The sequence below is a fragment of the Gopherus evgoodei genome, chromosome 3 (assembly GCF_007399415.2).
Source record: "Gopherus evgoodei ecotype Sinaloan lineage chromosome 3, rGopEvg1_v1.p, whole genome shotgun sequence".
In the NCBI taxonomy this organism is placed as follows: domain Eukaryota; kingdom Metazoa; phylum Chordata; order Testudines; family Testudinidae; genus Gopherus; species Gopherus evgoodei.
In genome coordinates this window covers 172902845-172929930 of record NC_044324.1, presented here as the reverse complement: position 1 = coordinate 172929930, position 27086 = coordinate 172902845, and the positions used below count along the sequence as shown (strand labels likewise).

Sequence of the window (27086 nt, the reverse complement as noted above, 5' to 3'; positions counted from 1 at the left end):
TGGGGAGCGTTCCATTGGGCAAAAGCACTTTCTGCTTGATATTAGTTGTTCAACCAATTGAATAGCTCAGCTGGCTGAACATTCTTAGCCCTCTAAATGCTCAGTGGCAGTATAGGAGAAGAAAACGAGTTAAACTTTCTTGCTTATCTTTCATTCTTTATCTGTGTGCTTGTGTCTTCCTGCAACGTCTAAGGCTATGTCTACACTAGAGACCTTAGAGCAGCACAGCTGTACCATGCAGCTGCACCTCTCCCATAGTCACTCTGTGCCAATGGGAAACAGCTCTCCCATCGACATGGGCGGCGGGTATCATAGGCTTGGGGAGGCTGTGCCTCCCCAAACAGCCTGGCATGACCCTGCCAATGCTCTACCCCCAAACGCCCTCCTGCAGTTCCCAGTGCTCTTCCGTGGCCCAGGCTGGCTGGGGCTGGGGTGTGGGTTGGTCTGCCTGCTGCTGGGACTCATAGAGTGGCTTGGACAGCACCACCAGCCCCTGGGGGTCCTGTGGCCATGCCATCCAGGGCTGGGACTAGGGGTCACAGTGGGGTGCTCTGGGCTCCTGTGAGGGAGGAAGATAGAAGAGGAAGGAGAGGGACATGGCCTCAGGCAGAAGGAGAGGGGCTGGGGACTAGCCTCCCCCAACGGTCAGTTCATCGGCCTCCCATGCTTGTCAACAGAATTAAACCATCTCCAACAAGCAGTGGTAGCTGTGTCAGTGGGAGACACTCTTCCACTGACATGGTGCTGTTCACTCTATCACTTATGCTGGTGACACTTGCGTCACTCGGGGAGATGTTTTTTTCACAACCCAAGTGACAAATTTTGCTGACATAGTGGTAGTGTAGACATGGCCTCAGACCAGTAAGTTACCACTCGCACTTAACACCTGTCAGACTATTAATCCTAAATTTTAATGTTGTATTTAATCAATTAAGATGGGTAAAGTGGTTTTAATGACCTGATTTATCTTATTTTTAAAAGTATGAGGGAATTATTTTTAACAGTATCTTATTCTCACCCTTCTTCCCCCCCACCCCCAAAATAATCTACAAAGGTACTTGTGAAACAAATTCCTATCCTGGCTAGGTGTGGTATTTGAAGACCTTTTTGTTTTATTTTTTAAAATTATCCAAATCTTCTCATGCCTTCTTTCAAATCGTAAAACAAAATTATAGTTAAAAAGAGAGGCAGATTAGCTGTTGCTGGCACCTTAAATTCTCATTGGCTTTCAGCCACTCTCTCTCAATCGCTGCTCCAATGTACGTAACTGTGACCTATTTACACTGTGTACACAGAACAAAATCATCTGTAAGAAAAACTTTGTCTTTAATACCTTTCTTCACTGTTTAAGCTAATGCTTCCACCACAGTGCTCATCCTAATTGTCCTCAGGATTGCTGCTAGTAAGAAGGGTGAGTTCCTCAACTGGCTCAGTGGAAAATAACTTAAGCCTGGGATTTTGTCATACTTGAATTTTTTTTAAATTTAAGTTTTGGAAAGCATGTTGGTTGTGCTAGATATTCCGAGTCTAACCGTACGGTTTGTGGTGCTATTATGCATTATCTCAAACATCTACAGAGACTTCTAGATGGCAAACTAAAGTGTTTTGATTTCTTAAAATAGCCTTTAAAAAGAATCTCTTCAAAATATTTATAAGCTTGGTTTTCAATGGCTAGTGGTTGATGTGAGGGGAGGGCAGAAACTGTAACCACCATGTTGATTACTGCTAAATGCTGGCTGCTGTGCAGCCCTGTCTCTCTCACTAACTGTTAAAAAGGTGTCGGCAAACTGCAGTGGACGGTTTTGATGGTTACTTTTAGTTTACATTGAAGTCTGTTTTTATAAATAGTACTTTTTCAGTTAGTCTTTATACTGACCAAAGTGAACTTTTTCCAGCCAGCTCTAGGGTGCACTACTGCTTCTCAACCACAAGCTAGCTGGCTGTAAACCAGAGACAGCCAACAGAATGTGTTCATTTTAATTATGTATTTTGGTCTGGTGTCACTTTTAACTTCAGGTTTTAGTTGAACAAGTAAAAGGCCTTTGAAACGGAGACACAGCTGCCTATGGCTTATTCCATTCCTGCTGATGTCCTTTTTTTTTTTAGAGAGAGCTCATCCTGCTCTCTGCCTCTTTTCTGTATGCAATGTAGCTCCCTGAATGGGAGGCAGGATTTGGGGAGCCCAGTTCTTGAAGGGCTATCTTTGCACTCATCAGCAGGGATATTTGGAAGGCATGTTGGGGCTGGCAGTAAGAAGACTGCACAGATCCACAGAACGTGGCCTTCCATGAAGCCGGCTGTAGAGCCCACGACATCCCTAAGAGCCCACTTGCAAAAAGGATTCAATCGTCACCTTTTGCTTTAGAGAACTTTAACCTAGTGGCTCCCAGCTAAGAGGCTGATGATTTGAGCTGTTTCCTGCTGAATTGCCTGAGGCTTTGTGCCTGTGGTTTCTACATACCACTTTGAAGACAGTTGTTTTCTTATTCAGGGCTTGTCTACATCAGAAAGCTGCAGCACTGGTGAGGGAGTTACAGCGCTGCAACTTAGGAGGTGTCCACATCTGCAGGGCACCACCAGCGCTGCAACTCCCTGTTTGCAGCGCTGGCCGTACTCCCGTTTTGTCTCGGGTGTAGAGGATCCAGCGCTGGTGATCCAGCGCTGGTAATCAAGTATAGACACTTACCAGCGCTTTTCTTGACCTCCGTGGAATAAGCAGGTATCCCAGCATACCTGAGGAAGCCTCTGGTAATCAAACTGGTCTCCTTCCCCAGCTTGCTCTCGCGTTCCCCGAACCCCGAGCAAGCAGGTCTCCTTCCCTGAGGTTTGCTGGGTGGTTCCGGGAACGCGAGAGCAAACCGCGGCGAAGCTGGTCTCCTTCCCCGGTTTGCTATCGCGTTCCCCGAACAAGCAGGTCTCCTTCCCTACGGTTTGCAGGGTGGTTCGGGGAACGCGAGAGCAAACCGCGGCGAAGCTGGTCTCCTTTCCCGGTTTGCTCTCTCGTTCCCCGAACCCCCGAGCAAGCAGGTCTCCTTCCCTGCGGTTTGCAGGGTGGTTCGGGGAACGCGAGAGCAAACCGCGGCGAAGCTGGTCTCCTTCCCCGGCTTGCTCTCTCGTTCCCCGAACCCCCGAGCAAGCAGGTCTCCTTCCCTGGGGTTTGCAGGGGGGTTCGGGGAACGCGAGAGCAAACCGCGGCGAAGCTGGTCTCCTTTCCCAGTTTGCTCTCTCGTTCCCCGAACCCCCGAGCAAGCAGGTCTCCTTCCCTGCGGTTTGCAGGGTGGTTCGGGGAATGCGAGAGCAAACCAGGAAAGGAGACCAGCTTCGCCGCGGTTTGCTCTCGCGTTCCCCGAACCACCCTGCAAACCGCAGGGAAGGAGACCTGCTTGCTCGGGGGTTCGGGGAACGAGAGAGCAAGCTGGGGAAGGAGACCAGCTTCGCCGCGGTTTGCTCTCGCGTTCCCCGAACAAGCAGGTCTCCTTCCCTGCGGTTTGCAGGGTGGTTCGGGGAACGCGAGAGCAAACGCGGCGAAGCTGGTCTCCTTTCCCGGTTTGCTCTCGCGTTCCCCGAACCCCCCTTGAAGCCGCCCAACAGCGCTGCAGTGTGGCCACATCTAACACCACTTGCAGCGCTGGTTGCTGTAAGTGTGGCCACTCTGCAGCGCTGGCCCTATACAGCTGTACTAATACAGCTGTAACAACCAGCGCTGCAAAATTGTAGATGTAGACATGGCCTTAGTCAAGAGTGGAAGTTGGATAAAATCAACTTTAGAACTCAACTATCCTGTTGACTAAGCTCCCAAAAGGTGATTATGTCACACTTTAGCTTTTTAAAATCTGATGCATTTTTAATCATTACTGTAAAAAAAAAAACCACCCATCTCTTATGTGATATTTATTGTAATCTTATTATCAGGCTTTAACTTTTTGTCTCATTTATTCTGTTATCCAACTTAATCATTTCCACTGATGTAATAATCAGTTTTTTTAAAATATAAGATCTCCTTTTCAGAGAGGTTGTCCTTAATTCTTGGAGAGATGCTTATTTTTCCATTTAAGAAATGTACAGCAATGATATACTCTGCATGGAGAAACAAAAGCATGTACTGAAGTACTTTGCTAAATCCGGGCTTTAAGCCTCAACAATACAGTTAGGGTATGTCTACATCTACAATTTTGCAGCGCTGGTTGTTACAGCTGTATTAGTACAGCTGTATAGGGCCAGCGCTGCAGAGTGGCCACACTTACAGCAACCAGCGCTGCAAGTGGTGTTAGATGTGGCCACACTGCAGCGCTGTTGGGCGGCTTCAAGGGGGGTTCGGGGAACGCGAGAGCAAACCGCGGGGAAGCAGGTCTCCTTCCCCGGTTTGCTCCAGTGTTCCCCGAACCCCCGTGCAAGCAGGTCTCCTTCCCCGCGGTTTGCTCTCGCGTTCCCTGAACCCCTGTGCAAGCAGGTCTCCTTCCCCGCGGTTTGCTCTCACGTTCCCCGAACTCCCCTGCAAACCGCGGGGAAGGAGACCTGCTTGCACGGGGGTTCGGGGAACGCGAGAGCACACCGCGGGGAAGGAGAACTGCTTGATTACCAGAGAGGCTTCCTCAGGTATGCTGGGATACCTGCTTATTCCACGGAGGTCAAGAAAAACGCTGGTAAGTGTCTACACTTGATTACCAGTGCTGGATCACCAGCGCTGGATCCTCTACACTCGAGACAAAACGGGAGTACGGCCAGCGCTGCAAACAGGGAGTTGCAGCGCTGGTGATGCCCTGCAGATGTGTACACCTCCTAAGTTGCAGCGCTGTAACCCCCTCACCAGCGCTGCAACTTTGTGATGTAGACAAGCCCTTAGATCTACTGGCAGGCCCTTATGCCTGCAGAAAGTCCATGCTGTTTAATGTAGGTAAGGGTCCACCTACCTTGGATCTAGTTGTATGAATTTGGGAGGTATATGGAGATCTAGTTTTAGGACTAGGGTCTTACTGTTTTCGATGTAAACTGTTTGTTTCAAATTTTTGAACACTGGAAAAAAATTATGCCGCCTGCTAAATTTGATTTATTTAATTTTCTCCAGAAATACTGCAGATCCATCTAGCAATCGGAGTATGGCTATGAACAATGGCAATAGTGATTTTGTGGTCCTGAGTAATGGCAGCATCCTCTCCAGTGCTACCAGTCCCAGCATCCTTTCAGCTACTGATGGAGGCATTGCAGCCCAACATCTCCCCTCTAAGGAAGCACCAAGAGCAAAAGTGAGTCCAAATGGATGCCTGCAACTTAATGGTACAATCAAACCATCCTTTCTGCCTTTAGACAACCAAAGAACTCAACAGATGTTGACACACTGCTGCCACCCTTGCCCATACCATCATCCTATAAGTAGCCATAATAAGCAGCAAGAATGTCATTCACTGGCTGGGAGCACAGCACCATCTCCTATGACTTCCTGCTGCCTGCAGCCACATACTGAATATTCAGCATCTATCTGCCAAAAACATACGCCTATGTATCAGGCCACCTGCTGCCTTCAACACTCCCCATCATTCTGCCTTCATCATCAATGGCCTGACCATTTTCAACATCAGTCTGTTCAACAACATGTAGCCAGTGTAAGGTGAGTGGAATGAATTTTCAATGGTGTTCAATACGCAACTAATTCTCCATATATTCCATTTTACTTTTTACAAATATAAGAAAAGGTCAAAAGGAAGATTGAGTTAAACCTTTTATACATACTGTTTTGCAGACAATAAAATCTGAGGCACACCCCACTTAAATGCATGCAAACTGTGTGGATGATATACTTTATCTTAATAATTTCACTATTTGAATTTGAGGGTTTAGTGTTCAGGGGGAACTAATTCATGTCAATAACATTTATGTAGTGTAGGAAAGACATACCCTCCTTGGAGTTGGTTGGGTCATCTGGAAGTCATGCAGTTCTTTCTGTTAATCAGTTATCACCTACAGCTTTCAGGTGATATCACCTACAACTACTTCTCATTGCTAGTCAGCTCTTGGGCTTCTAGGAGAGCAAATAGTGATCATTTTAGCTGAATTGTTAGAATTATGCAACCAGTTGAGAAGATCACAGATAGCAAATGGGCTGCAATCTTTCATTCAGTATTTCTGTTGTTATCTGATCTTTTGGATCTGAAAGTGAGACTCATTCATCTATCAGACGCCTTAGGGCTTGTCTACACTACCAAGTTTTGCAGACAAAACTTATGTCAACACCCAAAAGTCGACAAAACAAAAATCGCCAAAGGGTGTTCACACTTGCTCCCTCTGTCGACAGATCATGTCCACATTGAGGACACCATCATCGACAGGATGAGCAATGCACCGTGGGTATGTATCTTATAGTGGGAAGGAAGAGCTGATCTCTGTGTATCTTGGGGTTCTTGCTGAGTTCTCCCACAGCCCCCATAGCTGCGGAGAGCAGCATCAAGAGTAGCTCCATGAGCTCTCCGTGTTGAGGAATGGCAAAGCAGTCTAGCCCCCTCCCCCTGCAGCAGCAGTCTGCCTGCTGCTGTGTTCCTAGTGCAGGGTAGAACAGGAGCATTCCAGTGATTTGCTCTTTGTTCCCCAAACGGAGCAGCACACAGATATTTTCCCGGAGCTTTGAAGGCGGGGATGAGGGGCGCATGCCTGCAGGGCAGCAGAGATCAAAACACTGAGCAGAGCAATCAGAGCAGCCATTGTGGGATACTGGTGGAAGCCAGTTCTGTCGACAAAACAATCAGCAGTGTCTACACTGACTCTTTGTGGACAAAAAAGGGAAGGGAGAAGACAAACATTTCTCATAGGTGTGGAAGTTTTTTGTCGCCAAAACTGGGCGTTTTTTGCAACAAAAGTCCCATTGTGGTGTGTACACTCTTACTGTTTTGTCGCCAAAAGGCAGTTTTTTGGCAACAAAACTTGCCAGTATAGACAAGTCCTAAGCCTCCCAATTCAATCAATTCAAGGTTTGTTACACTTTATCTAGATAAGCAGCAAAGAGTCCTGTGGCACCTTGTAGACTAACAGACGTTTTGGAGTATGAGATTTCGTAGATGAATACCTACTTCGTCGGATGCATGTCACATATTCACCCACCAAAGCTCATGCTCCAAAACATCTGTTAGTCTATAAGGTAGCACAGGACTCTTTGCTGCTTTTACAGATCCAGACTAACACAGTTCCCCTCTGATACTTTTATCTAGATAGTGGTTATTAAAATTACAGCAGTCTCTTCAGGACTCTTTTTCTTCAAAGCACAGCTCCTGCTGCTGTCAGTTACAACTGTCAGTAATCAGCAGTTTTGTGAATCAGGCTCCGCCTCTCAAATTGGCACCCTGAAAATGAGGAAAAGCCAAACTTTTCACAGGTGAAGTTACTAGCAAATCATCACAGAGGAACTTTGTAGAGTGAGGGATAGAAGCCTGTTTTTATAATAGAATCACACATTATGGAACAAATTGTATTCGTTCCTTCATAGCTATAGAGCGCCACAGACACAGATGAAGGATTGCTGCGTTGGGTGAAGACTACAGGATTTAGGGAACCCAGTTTAGCACTTTAATTTCCTGAATCTCACTGTACATCAGTGGTTCCCAACCTTGATTAAAAACTGTTTTCTTGGGGTAGTGAAAAACTATCCAGCCTACCTGGATGTGAAGAAAACTTTGTGAATATAAATAGCTCCAGCAATGAAATTTATTACATTTATTATAGGCTGACCTGGCAAAGTCTCAATAGTTAAAGTTACCTAAAAGTTTCCATTATAAGACCCTATTTTCAGTTTTTTTAATAACATTGTCAGACTGTTCAGCTTGAAATTTTCAATGTTTGGTGTCTGCCTCAGCTGAATTTTTTTGTTTGTTTTTGTTTTGAGACGTTTCAACAAAAATAGTTCGGCCATTTCTGCCAGTGAGGTTTGGGGGAAAAAAAATGTTTCACCAACATTAAATTCTTACAACTATTTGACAAGCATCTCCATGCTTTAGAGCTGGCACTTGCAATTTACCAGATGGGTTCACCCTAGGGTCAGAGAGGTGGCTTTTCTTGTCCCTGTGAAAAGCCATTCAGTTTGGCTCAGCTCTAATACTCGGGGGCGGGGGATGGGGAAATTACCATGCGTCTGTGCTCAGTAGAGGCTTGTTAGACTCTGGCAGCTAGATTTTTAGAGGATTCCATCTGGATTGTGAGTGATCTTGTTGCATGGCTATAAAGGATTTTCCTTGCAATTGCTCTTTCCGGTTGCTGGGGTCCACTGTCACTGGGCAACAAAACTGACAGCGAGGAGACCATCTTTCTTGTGCTCTCAGTGCTAGCCCTTGTTGGAGCCCAGATGTAGAAGTCTTTAGGAAGTTTCTGGTGGAGTAGAAGGGGTGTGGAGACCATGGCAGAACATTCCCTCTCTAGAAGAGAACCCAGGATTTCTGAGTCTCAATAGTACTCTACTGTCTAGCAAACAGTTATGCGCTGGCAGAGTGTATGGGTAGTCCCTGCCTCTGCCCCCCCGATGGTTGATCAATATAAAAGAATAACAGCCCATTGATACTCCTAATTAGTAAAGCTGTTCAAAATGTTTGTCAAAATAAATGTAATTAGTTTTTCAACCAAAATAAACATTTTGGTGGAAAATTTATGTTTAATCTAAATGAAAAACCAGGAACCAAAATTTTGGCAGTAAAAATATTCATTTTTAGTGAAAATGTTTTGGGGTTTTGAAAATAAACTTTTTAAAATAAAAAATTATTTTCAAAACCCGAGTTGCTATGGTTTTTCATCAATTTTGTGATAAATTTCCAAGAGGAAAAAAAAATGTTTTTTTCAAATTTTCATGCGTAACATAACGAGATTTTCACCTGCTTTACCACTTAATTCTGTTAGCTCAACTGGTAGAAGTCAGTGGGCCCAAATTTGATAATGACCCAAGTGACAGCCAGTATAATTCCACCTAATGAATTTGTTTTCATTTTTTTTTGGGTTTTTTTTAAGCTTACAAAATCACATACAAAAACCTACATTATTTTAATGTTAAGGTTCAAATTCAACCACTGCACGTCTAAGAAATACCAAAATTAAGGTAGCTTATTCAACCTTGATTTGTGCTCTTTATGTGTTTGTATGATGCAGTCTTAGTGCACAGGATGGATACTGTTCAGGGAATGAATCAGGTTTGTGTAGTGAAGGAGGCTGTTGTCTGTAGAATAACAAGGGAGGGTTCTGCAGGAAGAGAAAAGATGGTCTTGTTGATCATGCAGTTGAATGCTGCTGAAGACAACTTACTGTCTGAAATGGGCGTCATGAGTTTCCATATATATTGTGATGCATTGATTTTCAAGTCAAATTTGCTCAATTTAAAAATAAAAAGATGTTTTTTCTAATGGCTACTGTCATGGTATAATTCCCCACTCTGAACCTTAGCGTCCAAAAGATGGGGTACCAACATGAATTCCTCTAAGCTCAATTACCAGCTTAGTACTTGTAGCGCTGCCACCAACCAGGAATTCCAGTGCCTGGTCCCCCCAAAACCTTGCCCGGGGACCCCCAAGACCCAGTCCCTCTGGATCTTAACACAGGGAAAGTAAACCCTTTCCCTCACCGTTGCCTCTCCCAGGCTTCCCCTCCCTGGGTTACCGTGGAAGATCACTGTGATTCAAACTCCTTGAATCTTACAACAGAGAGGAAAATCCACCTTCCCCCCTCCTTCTCTCTCCCCCTCCCAGACTCTCCGTGAGAGAGAGAAAGTAATCGTAACACAGAGAGAAATTAACCTTTATCTCTCCCCCTTCCCTCCTTTCTCCCCACCAATTCCCCGGTGGATCCAGACCCAGTTCCCTGGGGTCTCACCAGAATAAAAAAAACAATCAGGTTCTTAAACAAGAAAAGCTTTTAATTAAAGAAAGAAAAACAGTAAAAATTATCTTTGTAAATTTAAGATGGAGTATATCACAGGGTCTTTCAGCTATAGACACTGGGAACACCCTCCCAGCCTACGTATTCAAGTACAAATTAAAATCCTTCCAGCCAAATACACATTTGAACTCCTCCCAGCCAAATACACATTTGCAAATAAAGAAAACAAACATAAGTCTAACTTGCCTTATCACCTAGTACTTACTATTTTGAATCTATAAGAGCCTGTATCAGGGAGATTGGAGAGAAACCTGGTTGCACGTCTAGTCACTCTCAGAACCCAGAGAGAACAACCACAAAATTCTAACAGCACACACACAAACTTCCCTCCCTCAAGATTTGAAAGTATCCTGTCCCCTGATTGGTCCTCTGGTCAGGTGACAGCTAGGCTTACTGAACTTGTTAACCCTTTACAGGCAAAAGAGACATGAAGTACTCCTGTTCTATTAACCCTTAACTATCTGTTTATGACAGCTACATCAGGGATCTTGAGGCATTTTTTCCTCACTGCACCTCATCACCAGTAATAAAAGTTATCTGGGGTAAATTGCTACACCTGTGTAATCCCTGTGTCAGCAATAGGGTTGTGTTGCTGCAAATAAGGACAGAATTTGACCCTGCAATTAGAACTTTATGTAGGATCTGCTACTATTAACTATCAGTGTTGGGGTTCTCTATCCATCATTATACGAAAATGTTTGGGACATTCTTCCCCCCACGTATCATTCCTTTTATAGTGAGCATGTTTTCTCAGGAGAGATTTCACAGCACTGCTAATAGGTGGTCAGACTCTGAATTTGTCTCGCTTCTTCCAACAGCTCATTCCCCTACCCAGATGTCTTTGATAATCTTCACCTCCTCATTTAGGTTTAATGAGGTGACCGGGAATCTGAGGCTGGGTGCCATGCTGAGAACTAAGGGGAGATACCTTATATGTGAAGAGAGTATGCTCTCATCATAATTGGAAGTGCAACGTCCCCCCCCATCCCTTTCTGATCAGGGTCATTTTGGTCGAGCTAGCTGCTGTACATCTAGGTCAGACTCAGGGATTGACAACCTTTGACACCCGGCCCATCAGGGAAAGCCCCTGGTGGGCCGGGCCGGTTTGTTTACCTGCAACGTCCGCAGGTTCGGCCAGTTGCAGCTCCACTGGCTGCGGTTTGCAGTTTCAGGCCAGTGGGGGCTGCGGAAAGGGCGGCCAGCGCATCCCTCAGCCCACGCCGCTTCCTGCAGCCCCCATTGGCCTGGAGCGGGGAACCGCGGCCAGTGGAAGCTGCGATCGGCCGAACCTGCGGACACTGCAGCAAACAAACTGGCCTGGCCCACCAGGGGCTTACCCTGACGGGCCGGGTGCCAAAGGTTGCCGATCCCTGATCTAGTTGTTGATCTCTTGTATATATTGTGGCATGGTGGGGATGGTTGCAGTCACAGAAAAAATTGAGCGTCCTCAATTATGCTTTTGGCAAAAGAACTGGTGTTTCACTACCTCCACTACAAATGGTCTCATAGCTGTTAAACGAGTGGGGATTGATCCCTGTGACCTTGCTTGTAAAGGCACTTGAAGGGGAGGACAGTTGTTCAGTTTACTGTTTGTGGGCTTTGCAGTGTTTAAAAAAGTATAAAACAGTAAAACCATATTTTTGTTGCTAAATAGATCAGATAGCACTGAATACACAAAAGGAATGGATCTGTTGAGTTAGTGCCATTTTTACTCAAACATAACCATACTTGAACAGGAAACTAATCAGTCTAATTTTTGAGGTTTAAAGAGATGTTTCTTCATACATACACTAATTTGGAAATCATTTGTGTGTATTGGCAAAAGTATTTTTAAATGCAAGTTTTCCTAAGTTTAGTTAAATTTAGTGTATAATCAAGCTAGCTCTCATTGCTATCCTTCAATTGTATAAATATATATTCAGGTATTGGTTACAATTGCAGAGTTGGAGAAGAAGGTACATTATATGGAAAGAAACTGCACAAATCTTTTCACTAAAATGTAAAGCTTATAGGAAGGTAACCAATTATTCAGCATGGCTGGTTTTGTCAAGTTTTTCAAGCCTAAAGCATAACATTTGTCAGTGACCTAATCTTAAAAGAATTAAGGGCTGGTATATCCCTGTGGATTAAAGAGTATAAAGAAGAGAGACTGAAGTAATGCACATTTGTGCTTGTCTTTTAAACTGAGCTGGATTGCAGGGTTTATAATGTGTTCAACTTGAAATTTTGTAGTTTGACTACATTTGCAATAAAATTTCTACATCTAACAAGAACTGTTCAGATGAATACCATCAAATTAATATATTTTTGAATAACTTTTAAAATCTCATTTTACTCAGTTTTTATAACCTTTTACAGCTTTAAAACTTAAATCTCTTTCATTCACTAAATATTTGTGGTTGAGTGGGAAGAACTAGTTACCTGTGTATGAAAGGTTGCTCAGGGGGGACCTGAGCTGTTGCTATTTTATTTTACAATGGGGATGGGGGAAACGTTGAACATGTTAGGAGTGGGCTGAGTTTTGTGATGGTGGGTATAGTACATAAAAGAATTATTTGCAAAGTCCATGCATATAGAAGTAGATAAAATAGATCAAATGTTGGGCCTAATAACACTGACGATGTCCTTTTAACAAATCAAACCTCTGAGATTTGAAAATCTTGGGTAAGAGATGGCAAATGTCCTGAATTAACTTAACACTTGGGACATGGTTAAGAAAACATTTGAATTAATTCTCTTGCCATGAGCAAAAGATCTCATTGTAAAATGGTTTATTATCTCTGAAATCCCAGCTGCCTGCCCAAACTATAGAATTAAATTACCCAGACATTAAATTTTGCTTTCAAACCAATGTTTTCTGAATTTTATTTTTCATAGGGAGGGTTGTGGTTTACTTTTAGTCAGTTTTTGGAGGACTTTCTACCTCCTCCCCCCTTTTCAAATGCTCCCACATCCCAGTGACCCTCACTGAGGCTGAGAGAGGCGGAGCTTGGGCACATCAGCAATTCTCAAACTGTAGTGTTTGGAACGCTGGCAAGTCACATTGGTCTTATTCTTGCTGTACCTTTGTTTTCAGCTACTTCTATAGCCAACCAGGGTACTCACCACAAAGAAGGAGATGGAGACAAGGGGGGAGGAATCAGGAAAACCATTATTAGAGTCTCCTGTCCTCCAAAAGGAGGAGGAGAGGTGGTATGACCCATCTTCACAACCAGAAGTACTGGTGGGACTGGAGCTGCCAGGGAAGATGGACACTATGCAGCCCAGCATATAGGGGGAGAGAGAGAGAACAAAAGTCAATGTGATGAATTTTTCAAATGGAACAAAACACTGCATTAAAGAAAATTAAAAGTACAATACTAATTCATGGTGTTTCACATATACAAAATACTATACAAACAATTGAGCCTTACAACTCTCTGCAAAGAATAGAAGGTGGTATCCCCATTTTACAGATTGGTAAACTGACACAAGTAGGTGGTGGTTTCTCTAAGGCAGTGGTGGGCAACCTGAGGCCCATCAGGGTAATCCGCTGGCCAGCTGCGAGACCGTGTTTACATTGACTGTGGGCATGACCCCCCGCAGCTCCCAGTGGCTGCGGTTCACTGTTCCTGGTAAATGGGAGCTGCGGGAAGCAGCAGCCAGCATGTCCCTACAGCCTGTGCCACTTCCCACAGCGCCCATTGGCCGGGAATGGCAAACTGTGGCCACTGGAAGCTGCGGGCGGCCATGCCTTTGGATGGTCAATGTAAAACACTGTCTCGCGACCCACCAGCAGATTACCCTAATGGGCCGCAGGTTGCCCACCACTGCTCTAAGGTCACACTACAGTGTTGTCAACCTGAAGCATTCCAAAATGAGTCAAACCACACAAAAAATCTTTATATTAACTTAAAATTGATACTTCTAAAAATAACAAATTTGGCTTTTTTTTCCTTGTTTTTTTAGGCTTTAGCTTTACATCTTTTTCTCAGCAACCATGAGTGCTAAAAATTTGCTTTTTAAATGAAAGCTGAGCTTCTCATCTTGTCACATGATTCCAGGAGCTGAAGTTTCAGTAAGAACATCACATTTTATGAGAGGAGATAAAACTGCAGAATTCAGCAACAGTGCAGACATAGCGCATCAGTGGCAAAACTGTTCACATTTTACGTAAGACTAAAATACGCTACTTTACATAGATACATAAAGTGCTAAGAAAGCGCTCATGTTTTCAGACCTATCATTCATCTTCTGTTGCAAATGTAACTTTCAGTCAATTTAAGTCCACTTTTAAAAAAAACTATTGTGAGGTCAGTAATTTATGTCTTGAGTTCTGGGATTCTAGGGTCTGCTATATCTCAGAGTTTGGTGTCACACACTTGTCTAAATTGCATTTTCCAAATGTTTTAATACAGTTGTCCTTTTAATGAGAGCCTTAAAAAAAAAAAGGGGGTTTTATAAAATTGTGTGGCTGAAAAGTTGTGAACTGGGGATGGAATTTTTTTTAGCTGCCTCCTATCCATTTTACAGTTTGCTGCTAGTTACTTGGCAGACAGCTGAGAACCAGAAAGAAATAAAAAGCTCTTGTTTTTAAAAAGGCTTTTTAAAAATGAGTGGAAAGGTTTGCCAAATACCAAGTCATAATAACATGACTTTGTTATGAAACAGCTCCCTCCTCAATTCCAGGAAAAGGATATTTGTTATCTAGTACATTCCTCAAGTGCTTGCAGAGCTGCTATATATTATATTTAAGAAGAAATTACTGACTTTAATGTTTTAGGAGGTTATTTCTCACTTCAGCAATATTTAAAAACTGTTCTAAAAATACTTCTATGCTGAATCTCATTTAAAAATATTTTGCATACTTTCAAACACTTTTCAATATAAACATATTTAGTTTACAATGTGTTTCACACATTTAAAGGTAAATTTAAAGGCTCCTTTGTTTTAATTTTTATGTTGAGGTATAAATTACTTTTTGTGTACAGTGTATGTGCATAAACCATAATAAACATCTGTAAGACAGAGACTTATCTCAATAAACCTTGTTATAAAACTAAAATAATACACGTTTCCAAAAGTAATCACTTATTCAGATCACCCCTGAGGAGATGGTTCTGATCTGTTTAATCAACATTCAAACAGCTAAATGGCAGTTTCTGTTGTTCACTTACTTTGCTTCTTGTACGTAGTGGATTGATGTCCACCCATAAATGCACTAAAAATTCACAGTATGTGCCAGCAGTTGCTGCGTGGTAGTAATCTACGTTGTGACAATAAAGCATTCCCAATCCCGTCCATCTCTTTATTCTCATGGGGGGAGAGCGGGGCGCGAAGGTCTGCTTCACACAGTCTTGTGGAATTATTTTACTCTGAGTTCCCATGGCGGCTGGAAGTACAATGCTTGGGAGAGCAGGGGCCCCAATTTAGCCAGCTCCTTTCCCTACCCATGAAACATGTTGCTCCATGGGATACCTATAATGAGGACTTCCATGGGCCAGGGAAGGGAAGGGTTAGTGAAGCCAACTGGTACATCCCTTTTGTGATACCAGCCAGGTTTGCCAAATCTGGGTTCTATCCTCTTGTGCAAGTAAAGGGAAAGAATCGTCCCTCTGACTGAAATTTCAGGTTGGCTCTGTTTTCTTTTCCCAAACTGACTGATCTTCGAGTGTCAGTTTGTCAGCCTAGGTTTTTAGTCTTCAGTCCGACTTCCCTTTTACAAATTAGTCATACTCAGTCTTAATTTATTGGGCTTGTTCTGGCTTAATAGGTATTCTTAGTTCCCATGATGATGACTATTGTACATAAGTTGCTTATGAAAACAATATTCTGTATTTTTCATTAGACACTTACACAGAGCTTCAGGCAATGGGATAACATGCAGAAACCATAGTGCAAAAAAAAAGGCAGTTCATAGTGAAATGCTTGACAAAATTAAAATAGTCTGTGCAGGTCAAAACTAAATGGTCTTAAACAACTTATTCATTAAGCAATCTAATGACTTTTTCAGGCTTTTTAATCATACTAAGTAAGCACTGCTATCTGTCTAGACTTCAGATTGCTTTGAGCTAAGTGTCTATGCAATAGCAAAAAGAACTTCTAAAATTCCTGCTTTGGTCTGTGTGCTGCAGAGTACCAGAGTCTTACAGTCTTTTGACCTTTAGAACCTGGTGCTTGTAAGTGGCAGAGACCAAGTGTGTTTGAAAATGAATTTCCCATGCCCTGGATCCCTCACCTTTCTGTGAACAACAGAATAGTTAGTACTTAACTAGTGATCTGCTAGGCCTTTGAACTGTAGTCTTCAGAAGAGAGAAATTAACAGATAATATAAGAGGAGTGGCAAACAACATAACAAGTCCTTCCTTGTTTACTAAATTGGCTGGAAAAATAGCATCAACTGTGCTCCCCTTTAAGAGGATGGTCTGGTTTTGTGGTTGGGACAACTTTTAAAATTTGCATAAATTACATAAAGCTTGTTTGTGAAAGTACATGCAGAGCAAGAAAACAGGCAGTTAAAAAAACCCACCACACTTCTTTTTAGTTTTTGTTTTTTTGTTTTTTTTTGGCCAAATATACTGTCTGTTTTCATTCTCCAGACATTTTATAGTAGGCTAATAACAAGGTGCAGTTTCAAAACAAGACAACACTAGACATTTCGGGGATGGAGGGAGAAACTAGACTCAACAAGGCTGTCTCTCTGCTTTTCAGTATTCTCATGGAGATGCTGTATGTAGGGCTGGGTATATTCCTAGTATTCTGAGGCTTTTTTCTGTTTGAGGGATGAAGAAGATGGACTTCAAAAAGCAGCTTGTAAATAACCACAATTCTCTATATATAGCCCCTTCCAACAATCTGTCCTTCCTCCCCTGTGACAGCATTTCATAATTCCATCTTCATCTAGCAGCAAGTAATTTAATAGTTGATGCACACATTTCTCAGTGAAGCAAAAGTACTTGAACAGAGAAGGGAGAATAAATGTGTATGAGAAAACAGCATGACCATTTCTACACTACAGAGATTTTACCAGCATAGCTACAGCACTGTAGCTGTGCCACCACAGTGCAGAATGCAGCCTGTGTGGATGGAAAGGTTTTTCCATCAGTATAGGAACTCCATCTCCACGAGCAATGGTAGCTAGGTCGAGGGAAGCATTCTTCTGTTAACCTAGTTGCTGCTACACTGACGTTAGGTTGGCATAGCTAAATTGATCAAGAATGTGGATTTTTCATACACTGTACAACATTGCTATGGAAACCCAGATTTAAGGTGTAGACCCAGACCAAATTGTGAGCCTCCTGAGTGTAATTGACATTCATTTTGTTACAACAACAACAGCAGTATGAGATTTCTCCCCACCACCCTTGCTAAATAAATAAATCTTTATCAATATTGCATTGATGTTCATTCTACAAGTTGTCCAGTTGCACTAGTGGAACAATGTACATGTTTTTTACATGTAGTAATCCTGGGTTTACTGGAATCTTAGTAATCATTCATTGACATTATGGAATGTATTTAAAGATATTCTACAGCAGTGGTTTCCAGACTTGTTCCGCCGCTTGTGCAGGGAAAGCCCCTGGCGGTCCAGGCCAATTTTTGTACTTGCCGCGTCCGCAGGTTCAGCTGATCACATCTCCCACTGGCCGCGGTTCATTGCTCCAGGCCATCAGCTCCCATCAGCGAACCCACAGCCAGTGGAAACTGCAGTTGGTCGAACCTGCAGACGTGGCAGTTACACAAATCGGCCTGGACTGCCAGGGGCTTTCCCTACACAAGCAGCAGAACAACTTTGGGAACCACTGCTCTACAGAAATAAAACTAGTTTTGATATAGTATTGCCATTGCTCTTGTATAAATGACAGGAGGTGACTGTACCGTTATATAAAAGCATGTACTATATACTGAGTGGTTGAAACATTTTTTTGAGAGCACGCATGACATGATTTACTTAGCTGAGTATTTACAAATATGAATATACTGGAAACTGAACTTTATTTTGTTTCTAATTCAGAGGTGCAATGTGTATTAACAAACTGTAGGCATTATATGGGAATTCTAATAAGTTGCTCATTACGACAACTAAGTGAGATGACAAAAGATTTGACATTAATTTGAGACATAGCTATCTGGTCGCTTATACTATGGATGGTCACTCTTTTCATCCTTGTATTGGCTAAAGGAAGAACGTTGATTATTCCTCATGGAAGCAGTTTTTCAATCTTTGGTTCTTTCAGTGTGAAAACCTTGGAAAATCTGAAAATATAGAATCCTTTTAATCTGTAGTTTTTTCCACTGTGGTACCTGTTTTATTGCACAGTTTGTCTGCCTTCCTCACAGATATCATACAAGCAATTCTCTGTCTCAGGCATCTATGATTAAAGAAAAATGAAAAATATGCAAACAATTTTAAGACCTATTTTTGCCCTGGGAAAATGGTAGTTATTAACAGAACTATAAAACGATCGCAAACTGGCAAGTTTGAGAGACAATAATAAAAATCTGTAGTTTCTTTTACTGTAGCACCTCAGAGTTCTTTACAAATCATTTACACCTTACAGCCCACCTGTGTAGGTAATTGTCTACCTGTAAACATTAAGATAAGTAAACTTGAGGCACTAAGACCCAGATCCTGAAAGGTGTTTAGGCTGTAAACTTCACAGATTTCAGTGGAAGCTAAGAGCCTAAATACCTTTGGAAATCCGAGACTGAGGGCTAGATTGTGAAACCTCTACTCATGTTTAGTACCTTCTCAAGTATTCCTATTGATTCCAGAGACGACTACTCCTAGTCTGAGGCCATGGCTACACTTACAGTTTTGCAGCGCTGGTAGTTACAGCTGTGTTCGTACAGCTGTGTAGGGCCAGCGCTGCAGTGTGGCCACACTGACAGCTACCAGCGCTGCAGTGTGGCCACATTTGCAGCACTTGCAGCGCTGTTGGGAGTGGTGCATTGTGGGCAGCTATCCCACAGAGCACCTCGTCCCATTTTGGCGCTGTGGCTTATGGGAAGGGGAAGGAAGTGTGCGGGTCTTTCCGCTTCCTGTTCCAATGCCCCGTGGTGCTTTGCTACACATTCCGAGCACTTTGCCGGCATTGTGAGTCTGCAGCGCGATTTCTGAGATTTCTGTTACAAATGGAGCCTGAGCTGCTGAGGACCTTGCTGATGAATGTTGCCAGCACATCACGCATGGCAGTGGAGCTATTCTTTCAGCTGCAAAGTGACAGTGAGGAGTCAGACGATGATATTGAAATGCCTGTCGCTCAAGACACTCAGTTGCTTGTGGCAGTAACAGACGTGCTCAGCACCGTGGAATGGCGCCTTTGGGCTCGGGAAACCAGCACTGAGTGGTGGGATCACATCGTCCTGCAAGCCTGGGATGACGAGCAGTGGCTGCAGAACTTTCGGATGAGAAAAGCCACTTTCATGAGACTGTGTGCTGAGCTCGCACCTACCCTGCTGCGCAGGGACACGAGATTGAGAGCTGCCCTGCCAGTGGAGAAGCGGGTAGCTATTGCAGTCTGGAAGTTGGCAACTCCAGACAGCTACCAATCGGTGGCGAACCAGTTTGGAGTGGGAAAGTCCACCGTTAGAATGGTGCTGATGCAAGTTTGCACAGCCATTAATCGCACCCTGCTAAGAAGAACTGTGACTCTGGGGAACGTGCAGGACATTGTGGATGGCTTTGCAGAAATGGGTTTCCCTAACTGTGGAGGGGCAATAGATGGGACGCATATTCCTATTCTGTCACCACCCCACCTGGCATCAGAGTACGTTAATCGCAAGGGGTATTTCTCCGTGGTTCTGCAAGCGCTTGTGGATCACCGTGGGCGTTTCACTGACATTTACTCAGGATGGCCTGGAAAGGTGCATGATGCACGCATCTTTCGGAAAAGTGCCCTGTTCAGGAGGCTGAGGGCCGGGACTTTTTTCCCAGACCGCAAGATCACAGTAGGCGACGTCGAAATGCCCACTGTGATCCTTGGAGACCCCGCTTACCCCTTAATGCCATGGCTCATGAAACCGTATACAGGGAAGCTTGACAGGAGCAAGGACCGGTTCAACTACAGGCTGAGCCGGTGCCGAATGACTGTGGAGTGAGCTTTTGACTGTTTAAAAGGGCGCTGGAGATCTCTGTATGGGAAGCTAGACTTGGGGGAAAGCAGCATCCCTATGGTTATATCCGCATGCTGTACCCTCCATAATATTTGTGAAGGGAAGGGTGAAAGATTCAGTGAGGAATGGACCTCCGAGGTTCGACGCCTAGAGGATGAATTTGCACAGCCAGAGAGCAGGACTACTAGAGAAGCCCAGGAAAGGGCTTCAAGGATTAGGGATGCCTTAAGGGAGCAATTTGATGCTGAGAGCCAACAGTAATGTTTGGTGCCTTTGCTGTGCTTTGTTCTACCTTGGGGTACATTATTTACCACTTCCTGCAATAATAAAACGTATTGTAAAAGCCATAAAATCCTTTATTCAAAGTACAGTACATAAAAGGCCAGGGGGGTTAGGGTGGTGGACTGTACATTCAGAGGTTTGAATATGTCCTGTTTGGATTACTGTTCAATGTCTGCTGCACTTCAGGATTACTATGCTGCAGGGTAATGGGGGTGGAATGCACAGGGTAAGAATTGTAGTTATCAGGGCTGGTAGGTGATCGTACAGGTGTTGGGGGCAGCTGGGGGTAATAAGAAACTGGCTGCTGGAGAAAGGTGTTTTGTGCAAATACTGGGGAACAAGAAAGAGAGCTTTGGGAGGGGTGTGGGTTACCACGGTACAGATCTGCCTGCATGGCTACGAGAGACTCGAAAGACTTAGTTTGGTGAGCCAGGAGGCTTATCATCTGCTTTGAGGTTTTTTTGGTAGCGAATTCCTTTCTCCTGCTTTCTGTTTGCCTCCACTCATACATTTTCTCTCTCCATTCCTGCGTCTTCCTACTTTCTCTGTTGTAGTGAATCATAACTGCTTTGATCAATTCTTCTTTTGATTTTCGCGGATTTTTTCTCAAGTTCTGCAAGCGATGTGAGGCCGGTGATCCGGCTGCATTAGTCAAGGTCACTAAAAAAAACATAGATAGAAACATGTAATACACAGAGGCTGCATTGTTTATTATCACACAGTGAAGGAGTTTTTAGACTTTCTGTAGCATCCTTCCCACATACCTAACATAACACAGACAGGCCAGGGAAGCGAAGGCATGGCGAGCAATGGTGTGAGTGTTTCTGCCCCGACTGCACCTGGGAGGGGGAATTGACCGATGGGTCACTGGGGTTTATCTGCACTGGGTACAGGAGGTAGCTGGTGTCCTGCACAGGGGACAGTAGTGAACAGGAAGGTGGCGAGCTGCTGGCGGGGGGGGGGGGGCGGTCCGCGTAACTGCCGGCCTGCTGGTGAGGGGGGGGGAAATGCACAGCTGTGCTGGCTGCCTGCTGGGAACGGGGGGGAGAGACCAGAGCGCACCGCGGGGCTGGCTGCCTGCTGGGAAGGGGGGGGAGAGACCGGAGCGCACCGCGGGGCTGGCTGCCTGCTGGGAAGGGGGGGGAGAGACCGGAGCGCACCGTGGGGCTGGCTACATGCTGGGAAGATGGGGGGAAGACCGGAGCGCACCGTGGGGCTGGCTACGTGCTGGGAAGGTGGGGGGGAGACCAGAGCGCACCGCGGGGCTGGGGGGGGACTGCGAACCTGGCGCCCTGCACTCAAGTATCCCTAAATTCTCAACAGGGTTTCCTATTGCCAGATATATCACTGCTGCGTGTTACCTGGGAAGAGAGGGAGGGTCTTCTACAGCAATGTGGATTCCGCCCTGGCCCCTATGCAGCTTGCCTGTGTGCAGCCATGGTCCCCCACCCCTCGCTGCACAGTGGATCGGACGAGTTAGCCTGACCGGGACAAGGACCACGGTGACTCTCCCTATAAACTTGCGAAAGCACATTGCCTACGCTCTGGCTGCAACTTTTCAAGAGATTACCGAGGCAGATTACAGAGACGTGATAGAGCAAATCAATGGGCTATTCCACGTTTAGGCATGCATGCAGGCAGCCATAACCCAAACCCTCCTCTCCCAAAATATAAAAATCTGCTTACCCCGAGCACACTCCTCAGCTTCTTCCTCACCAGCAACTTCCAGCTGCTGCAACTGGCTAGCCTCCTCCTGGCTTGAGAAGAGCTCCTGGCTGCATGCCTCCTGGGACTCCAGGGTGTCTCCCTCCACACCAGTAGCCTCACTGTCGGCTTCCTCTACACTCTCCCCCACTTCTCCCTGCTCTGAACTCTCCATCGTGCTCCTAGGATTGGCAGTGGGGTCACACCCAAGTATGGCATCCAGCTCCTTGTAAAAACGGCAGGTTGTGGGGGCAGCTCCTGAGCGGCGATTTCCCTCACGAGCTTTGCAGTAAGCACTCCTCAGCTCTTTTATTTTGACCCTGCACTGCAACGCGTCCCGTTCATGGCCCCTTCTCAGCAAGGACTGTGATATCTGCCCATAGGTATCATAATTTCTCCTTCTGGAGCGCAGCTGTGCTTGCACAGCTTCCTCACCCCAAACACTGATGAGGTCCTGCAGCTCGGAATTGTCCCATGCTGGGGCTCGTTTGGGGCGTGGAGGCATGGTCGCTGATTGATTGAATGATTGATTGCACTCCACATCTGGCTGAGCAAACAGGAAGGGGATTTTTAAAATTCCCGGGGCATTTAAAGGTGGGGTCAGCTGAGCCCAGGGCAGTGGAGTGTGCATGATTATCAGAGAGGCTTCTAAGATATGCTGGGATACCTCCTTATACCCCAGAGGTCAATAAAAGCGCTGGTGGGCGTCCACACTTGCTGACCAGTGCTGGATCACCAGCGCTGGAATCCCTACACCCGAGGCTCGACCGGGTGTACAGCCAGCGCTGCAACCAGGGAGTTGCAACGCTGGCCGTGCTTTGCAAGTGTGGCCACATCCTAAGTTGCAGCGCTGTAACCCCCTCACCAGCGCTGCAACTCTCTAGTGTAGCCATGGCCTAAGGTACTATTCACTATGAGTAAGGATATCATGATCTGTCCTGAATTAATTCCCCAATTTTACATGGAAAATCAGTAGCAGAGCTGTGAACAGAACCTGGTTTTTCCCTACTCCCAGTCCCATGTACTAACTAGCAGACCACAGAATAGTGATTTAGTGAATGCCAACTCTTAGCAGCATTATGGAATTTTGCAGACTGGAAAACAAAATTTTGGTGACTAGACCATGGAATCTAATTTGAGTTGTGTGATTGGAGTCTGCAGGCTCCTGTTTGCCTTTTAAGCAAACTGCAAAAATTTCATGAATGTTCAGAAAAGGATCATTAGATACAATGATCACATTATTTTTTTCCTCACATTTCCAGTATTCACTGTCATATTCTATAAGAAAATACTTCTGCAGAATTCTTCTTATGCTAAAATTTAAAAGTTCATTGTATATCTAGTTGATTCCACTGACGGATGGTTTTATGCAGACTTTTTATTCTTCTCATAACTTTTTTATGCTGACAAACACCAATTACATTAATCCTTCTTTCTTTAATTTATCCAGTAATCTAGTACTCTTTTTATTCTTTTCCATAAATAAAATACTGAACCACTGACATTTTTACCAAGTCCTGAATTTTTTCTCACTTGCTTCTTAATAAGTAAACCAGATTCAAATAATGAATTTATTCTCAGGAAATAAAGTAGATGATGTCTGAACAAGATGAGTGAATTTAATAGGCTTAGGGTATGGCTACACTTAGAGCTGGGAGTTACAGCTGTCTTCGTACAGCTGTGTAGGGAAAGCACTGCAGTGTGGCCACACTGGCAGCTACCAGCACTGCAGTGTGGCCACATTTGCAGCATTTGCAGCGCTGTTGGGAGTGGTGCATTATGGGCAGCTATCACACAGAGCACCTCGTCCCATTTTGGCGCCGTGGGTTGTGGGAAGGGGACGGAAGGGTGAGGGTCATTCCGCTTCCTGTCCCAACACCCCGTGATGCATCGCTTCACATCCCAGCAGTCACTGTTTTTCCGTCCATGTTTGGCGCCATTGTGAGTCTCCCAACGGTTTCTGTGCAGCGCGATTTCTGTGGGAAATGGAGCCCGAGCTGCTGAGGACTTTGCTGATGAGTGTCGCCAGCACATCACATTTGGCAGTTTGAGCTATTCCTTAAGATCCAAAATGACAGTGAGGAGTCTGACGATGATATCGAGTCGCCTGACGTGTATGACACTAAATTGCTTGTGGCATTCACGGAAATGCTCAGCACCATGGAACGCCACTTTTGGGCTCGGGAAACAAGCACTGAGTGGTGGGATCGCATCGTCATGGAAGTCTGGGATGACAAGCAGTGGCTGCAGAACTTTCGGATGAGAAAAGCCACTTTCATGGGACTGTATGCTGAGCTCGCCCCCACCCTGCGGCGCAAGGATACGAGATTGAGAGCTGCCCTGCCGGTGGAGAAGCGGGTGGCTATTGCAGTCTGGAAGCTGGCAACTCCAGACAGCTACCGATCGGTTGGGAACCAGTTTGGAGTGGGAAAGTCAACCGTTGGAATCGTGTTGATGCAAGTTTGCAGGGCCATTAATCGTATCCTGCTAAGAAGAACCATGACTCTGAGGAACGTGCAGGACATTCTGGGTGGCTTTGCACAAATGAGTTTCCCTAACTGTGGAGGGGCGATAGATGGGACGCGTATTCCTATTCTGGCACCACCCCACCTAGCATCCGAGTACATTAATCGGAAGGGGTATTTCTCTGGTTCTCCATGTGCTTGTGGATCACCGTGGGCTTTTCATTGACATTAACACAGGCTGGCCTGGAAAGGTGCATGATGCACGCATCTTTCGGAATAGTGGCCTGTTCAGGAAGCTGCAGGCCAGGACTTTTTTCCCAGGCCGGAAGATCACAGTAGGGGACGTCAAAATGCCCATTGTGATCCTTGGAGACCTCGCTTACCCGTTAATGCCTTGGCTCATGAAACCGTATACAGGGAAGCTTGACAGGAGCAAGGACTGGTTCAACTACAGGCTGAGCCGGTGCCGAATGACTGTGGAGTGAGCTTTTGGCTGTTTAAAAGGGCGCTGGAGATCTCTGTATGGGAAGCTAGACTTGGGGGAAAGCAGCATCCCTATGGTTATATCCACGTGCTGTACCCTCCATAATATTTGTGAAGGGAAGGGTGAAATATTCAGTCAGGAATGGACCTCCGAGGTTCAACGCCTGGAAGCTGAATTTGCACAGCCAGAAAGCAGGGCTACTATAGAGGCCCAGCACAGGGCTACAAGGATTAGGGATGCCTTGAGGGAGGAATTTGAGGCTGAAAACCAGCAGTAATGTTTGGTGCCTTGCACGGGAGTGAAGTGCAGTGGTTACAATGTTAGTAGGAATCTGTTTTTCCTGAAATCATTTGCAGTGCCTGTTTCTTTCCTGGGCTACAGTATCTTTCACTTTCTGCAATAATAAAGACTGTTTTCAAAGCCAGGAATTCATTTATTGAAAATAAAATAACTTTCTTGACAAACACACATCATTTTGGGAACCTAAAAGAGCAGGGGGGTGGGGTGGTGAACTGTACAGTCAGAGGTTTGAATATGTCCTGTCTGGTGTGCTGTGCAATGACTGCTGCACTTCACCATGCAGTATTTTCATCCTGATGGGGGCTGACTGCAGAGGGTAAGGGTCGTAGTTCTCTGGGCTGGTTGGTGAACGTACAGGTGTTGGGGGCAGCTGGTGGTGGTAAGAACCTGGATGCTGGGGAAGTGGGTTTTGAGCTGATATTGGGGCACAAGGGAAAGACCTTTGGGATGTGGGGGGCCGGCACGGTAGTACTCTGCCTGCATGGCTACGAGTGACTGGATAGAGTCCGTTTGGTGCGCCAGCATGCTTATCAGCTGTTTTGTTCTTTTCTTAGCCGCTGCGTTTCTCTGGCGGAGCCTGCTTTCCCTTTCCCTCCAGTCCTGCAGTTTTTTACTCTCTCTGGCAGAGTGATCCATAACTGCTTTCAGCATATCTTCTTTGCTTTTTTGCCGCTTCTTCCTGAGGTTTTGTAGCCTCTGAGCAGTGGACGATACGGGCAGTCGAGTAGTCAAGGACACTTTTCAAATGGCAACAGTTAACAGAGGCTGCATTGTTTATAATCTCACCCAGACAGTTATTCCCACACAGTGAAGGAGTTTGCAGTCTTCACTTTTGCATACTTTTCCCATAGCAAACAGAGCACACACAACCCACAGGAGCCACGAAATGGTAAGTAAGGGGGACTGATTGCTTCAGGGATGTGCAGGGGTTTCTGTGCATTGGGGAAAGCAAACTGCTGCAAGGGGCATCTACACTGAGCAGTATCCCAACATTTTCCACAGGAGTTAATCCTGGAAGCTATCTCGCTGCTGCGGGTCACCTGGGAAGAGCGAGAGGGTCTTCTACAGCAATACGGATTCTGCCCTGGCCCCTATGCAGCTTGTCTGTGTGCAGCAATGGTCCCCCCACCCCTCACGGCACAGTAGCGCGGACGCGTTAGCCTGACTGGGACAAGGACCACAGTGGCTCTCCCTATAAACTTGTGCAAGCGCATTGCCCACGCTCTGGCTGAAACTTTTGAAGAGATTACCGAGGCCGATTACTGTGACGTGATAGACCACATCAATGGGCTATTCCACATCTAGGTATGCATGCATGCAGCCCTAACCCTCCCTCCTCTCCCGAAACATTTCCATCCTGAAAATAAAAGCCGCTTACTGGGAACCCGCTCCTCTGCTTGTCCTTCACCAAGTACCGGCTGCTGCGACTGGCTACCTTCCTCCTGGCTTGAGAAGAGCTCCTGGCTGCATGCCTCCTGGGACTCTGGGATGTCTCCCTCCACCCCAGTACCCTCACTCTCGGTTTCCTCCCCCTCCCCCTCGTCCTCCTCCTCTCCCCTACTCCTCCCTCGCTCTGAAGTGTCCATCGTGGTTGTTGGATTGGCAGTGGGGTCACCCCCAAGTATCGCGTCCAGCTCCTTGTAAAAACAGCAGGTCGTAGGGGCAGCACCGGAGCGGCAGTTTCCCTCGCGGGCTTTGCAATAGGCACTCCGCAGCTCCTTCACTTTAACTCTGCACTGCACCGCGTCCCGGTCATGGCCCCTTTCCAGCATGGCCCTTGATATCTGTCCATAGGTATCGTAAGTCCTACGGCTGGAGCGCAGCTGGGACTGCACAGCTTCCTCCCCCCAAACACTGAT

The 27086-nt window shown here is 45.4% G+C and overlaps 1 protein-coding gene across 8 annotated transcripts in view; it reads left to right on the top strand.

The window, feature by feature from the left end:
* Positions 1-27086, top strand: part of DISP1 (dispatched RND transporter family member 1) — a 181712-nt gene that overhangs the window by 113656 nt on the left and 40970 nt on the right. For 5 of the 8 annotated variants that reach the window (XM_030557450.1, XM_030557448.1, XM_030557447.1 and 2 more), the window contains one exon: positions 5066-5605. The exons of 2 other annotated variants lie outside the window; for them this stretch is intronic. In XM_030557450.1, the coding sequence (XP_030413310.1) occupies positions 5097-5605 (509 nt within the window). In that variant the 5' untranslated portion in view covers positions 5066-5096. Of the gene's footprint in view, positions 1-1325; positions 1412-5065; positions 5606-27086 lie in introns of those variants that run through there. One more of the 8 variants, XM_030557453.1, reaches the window with a different exon arrangement.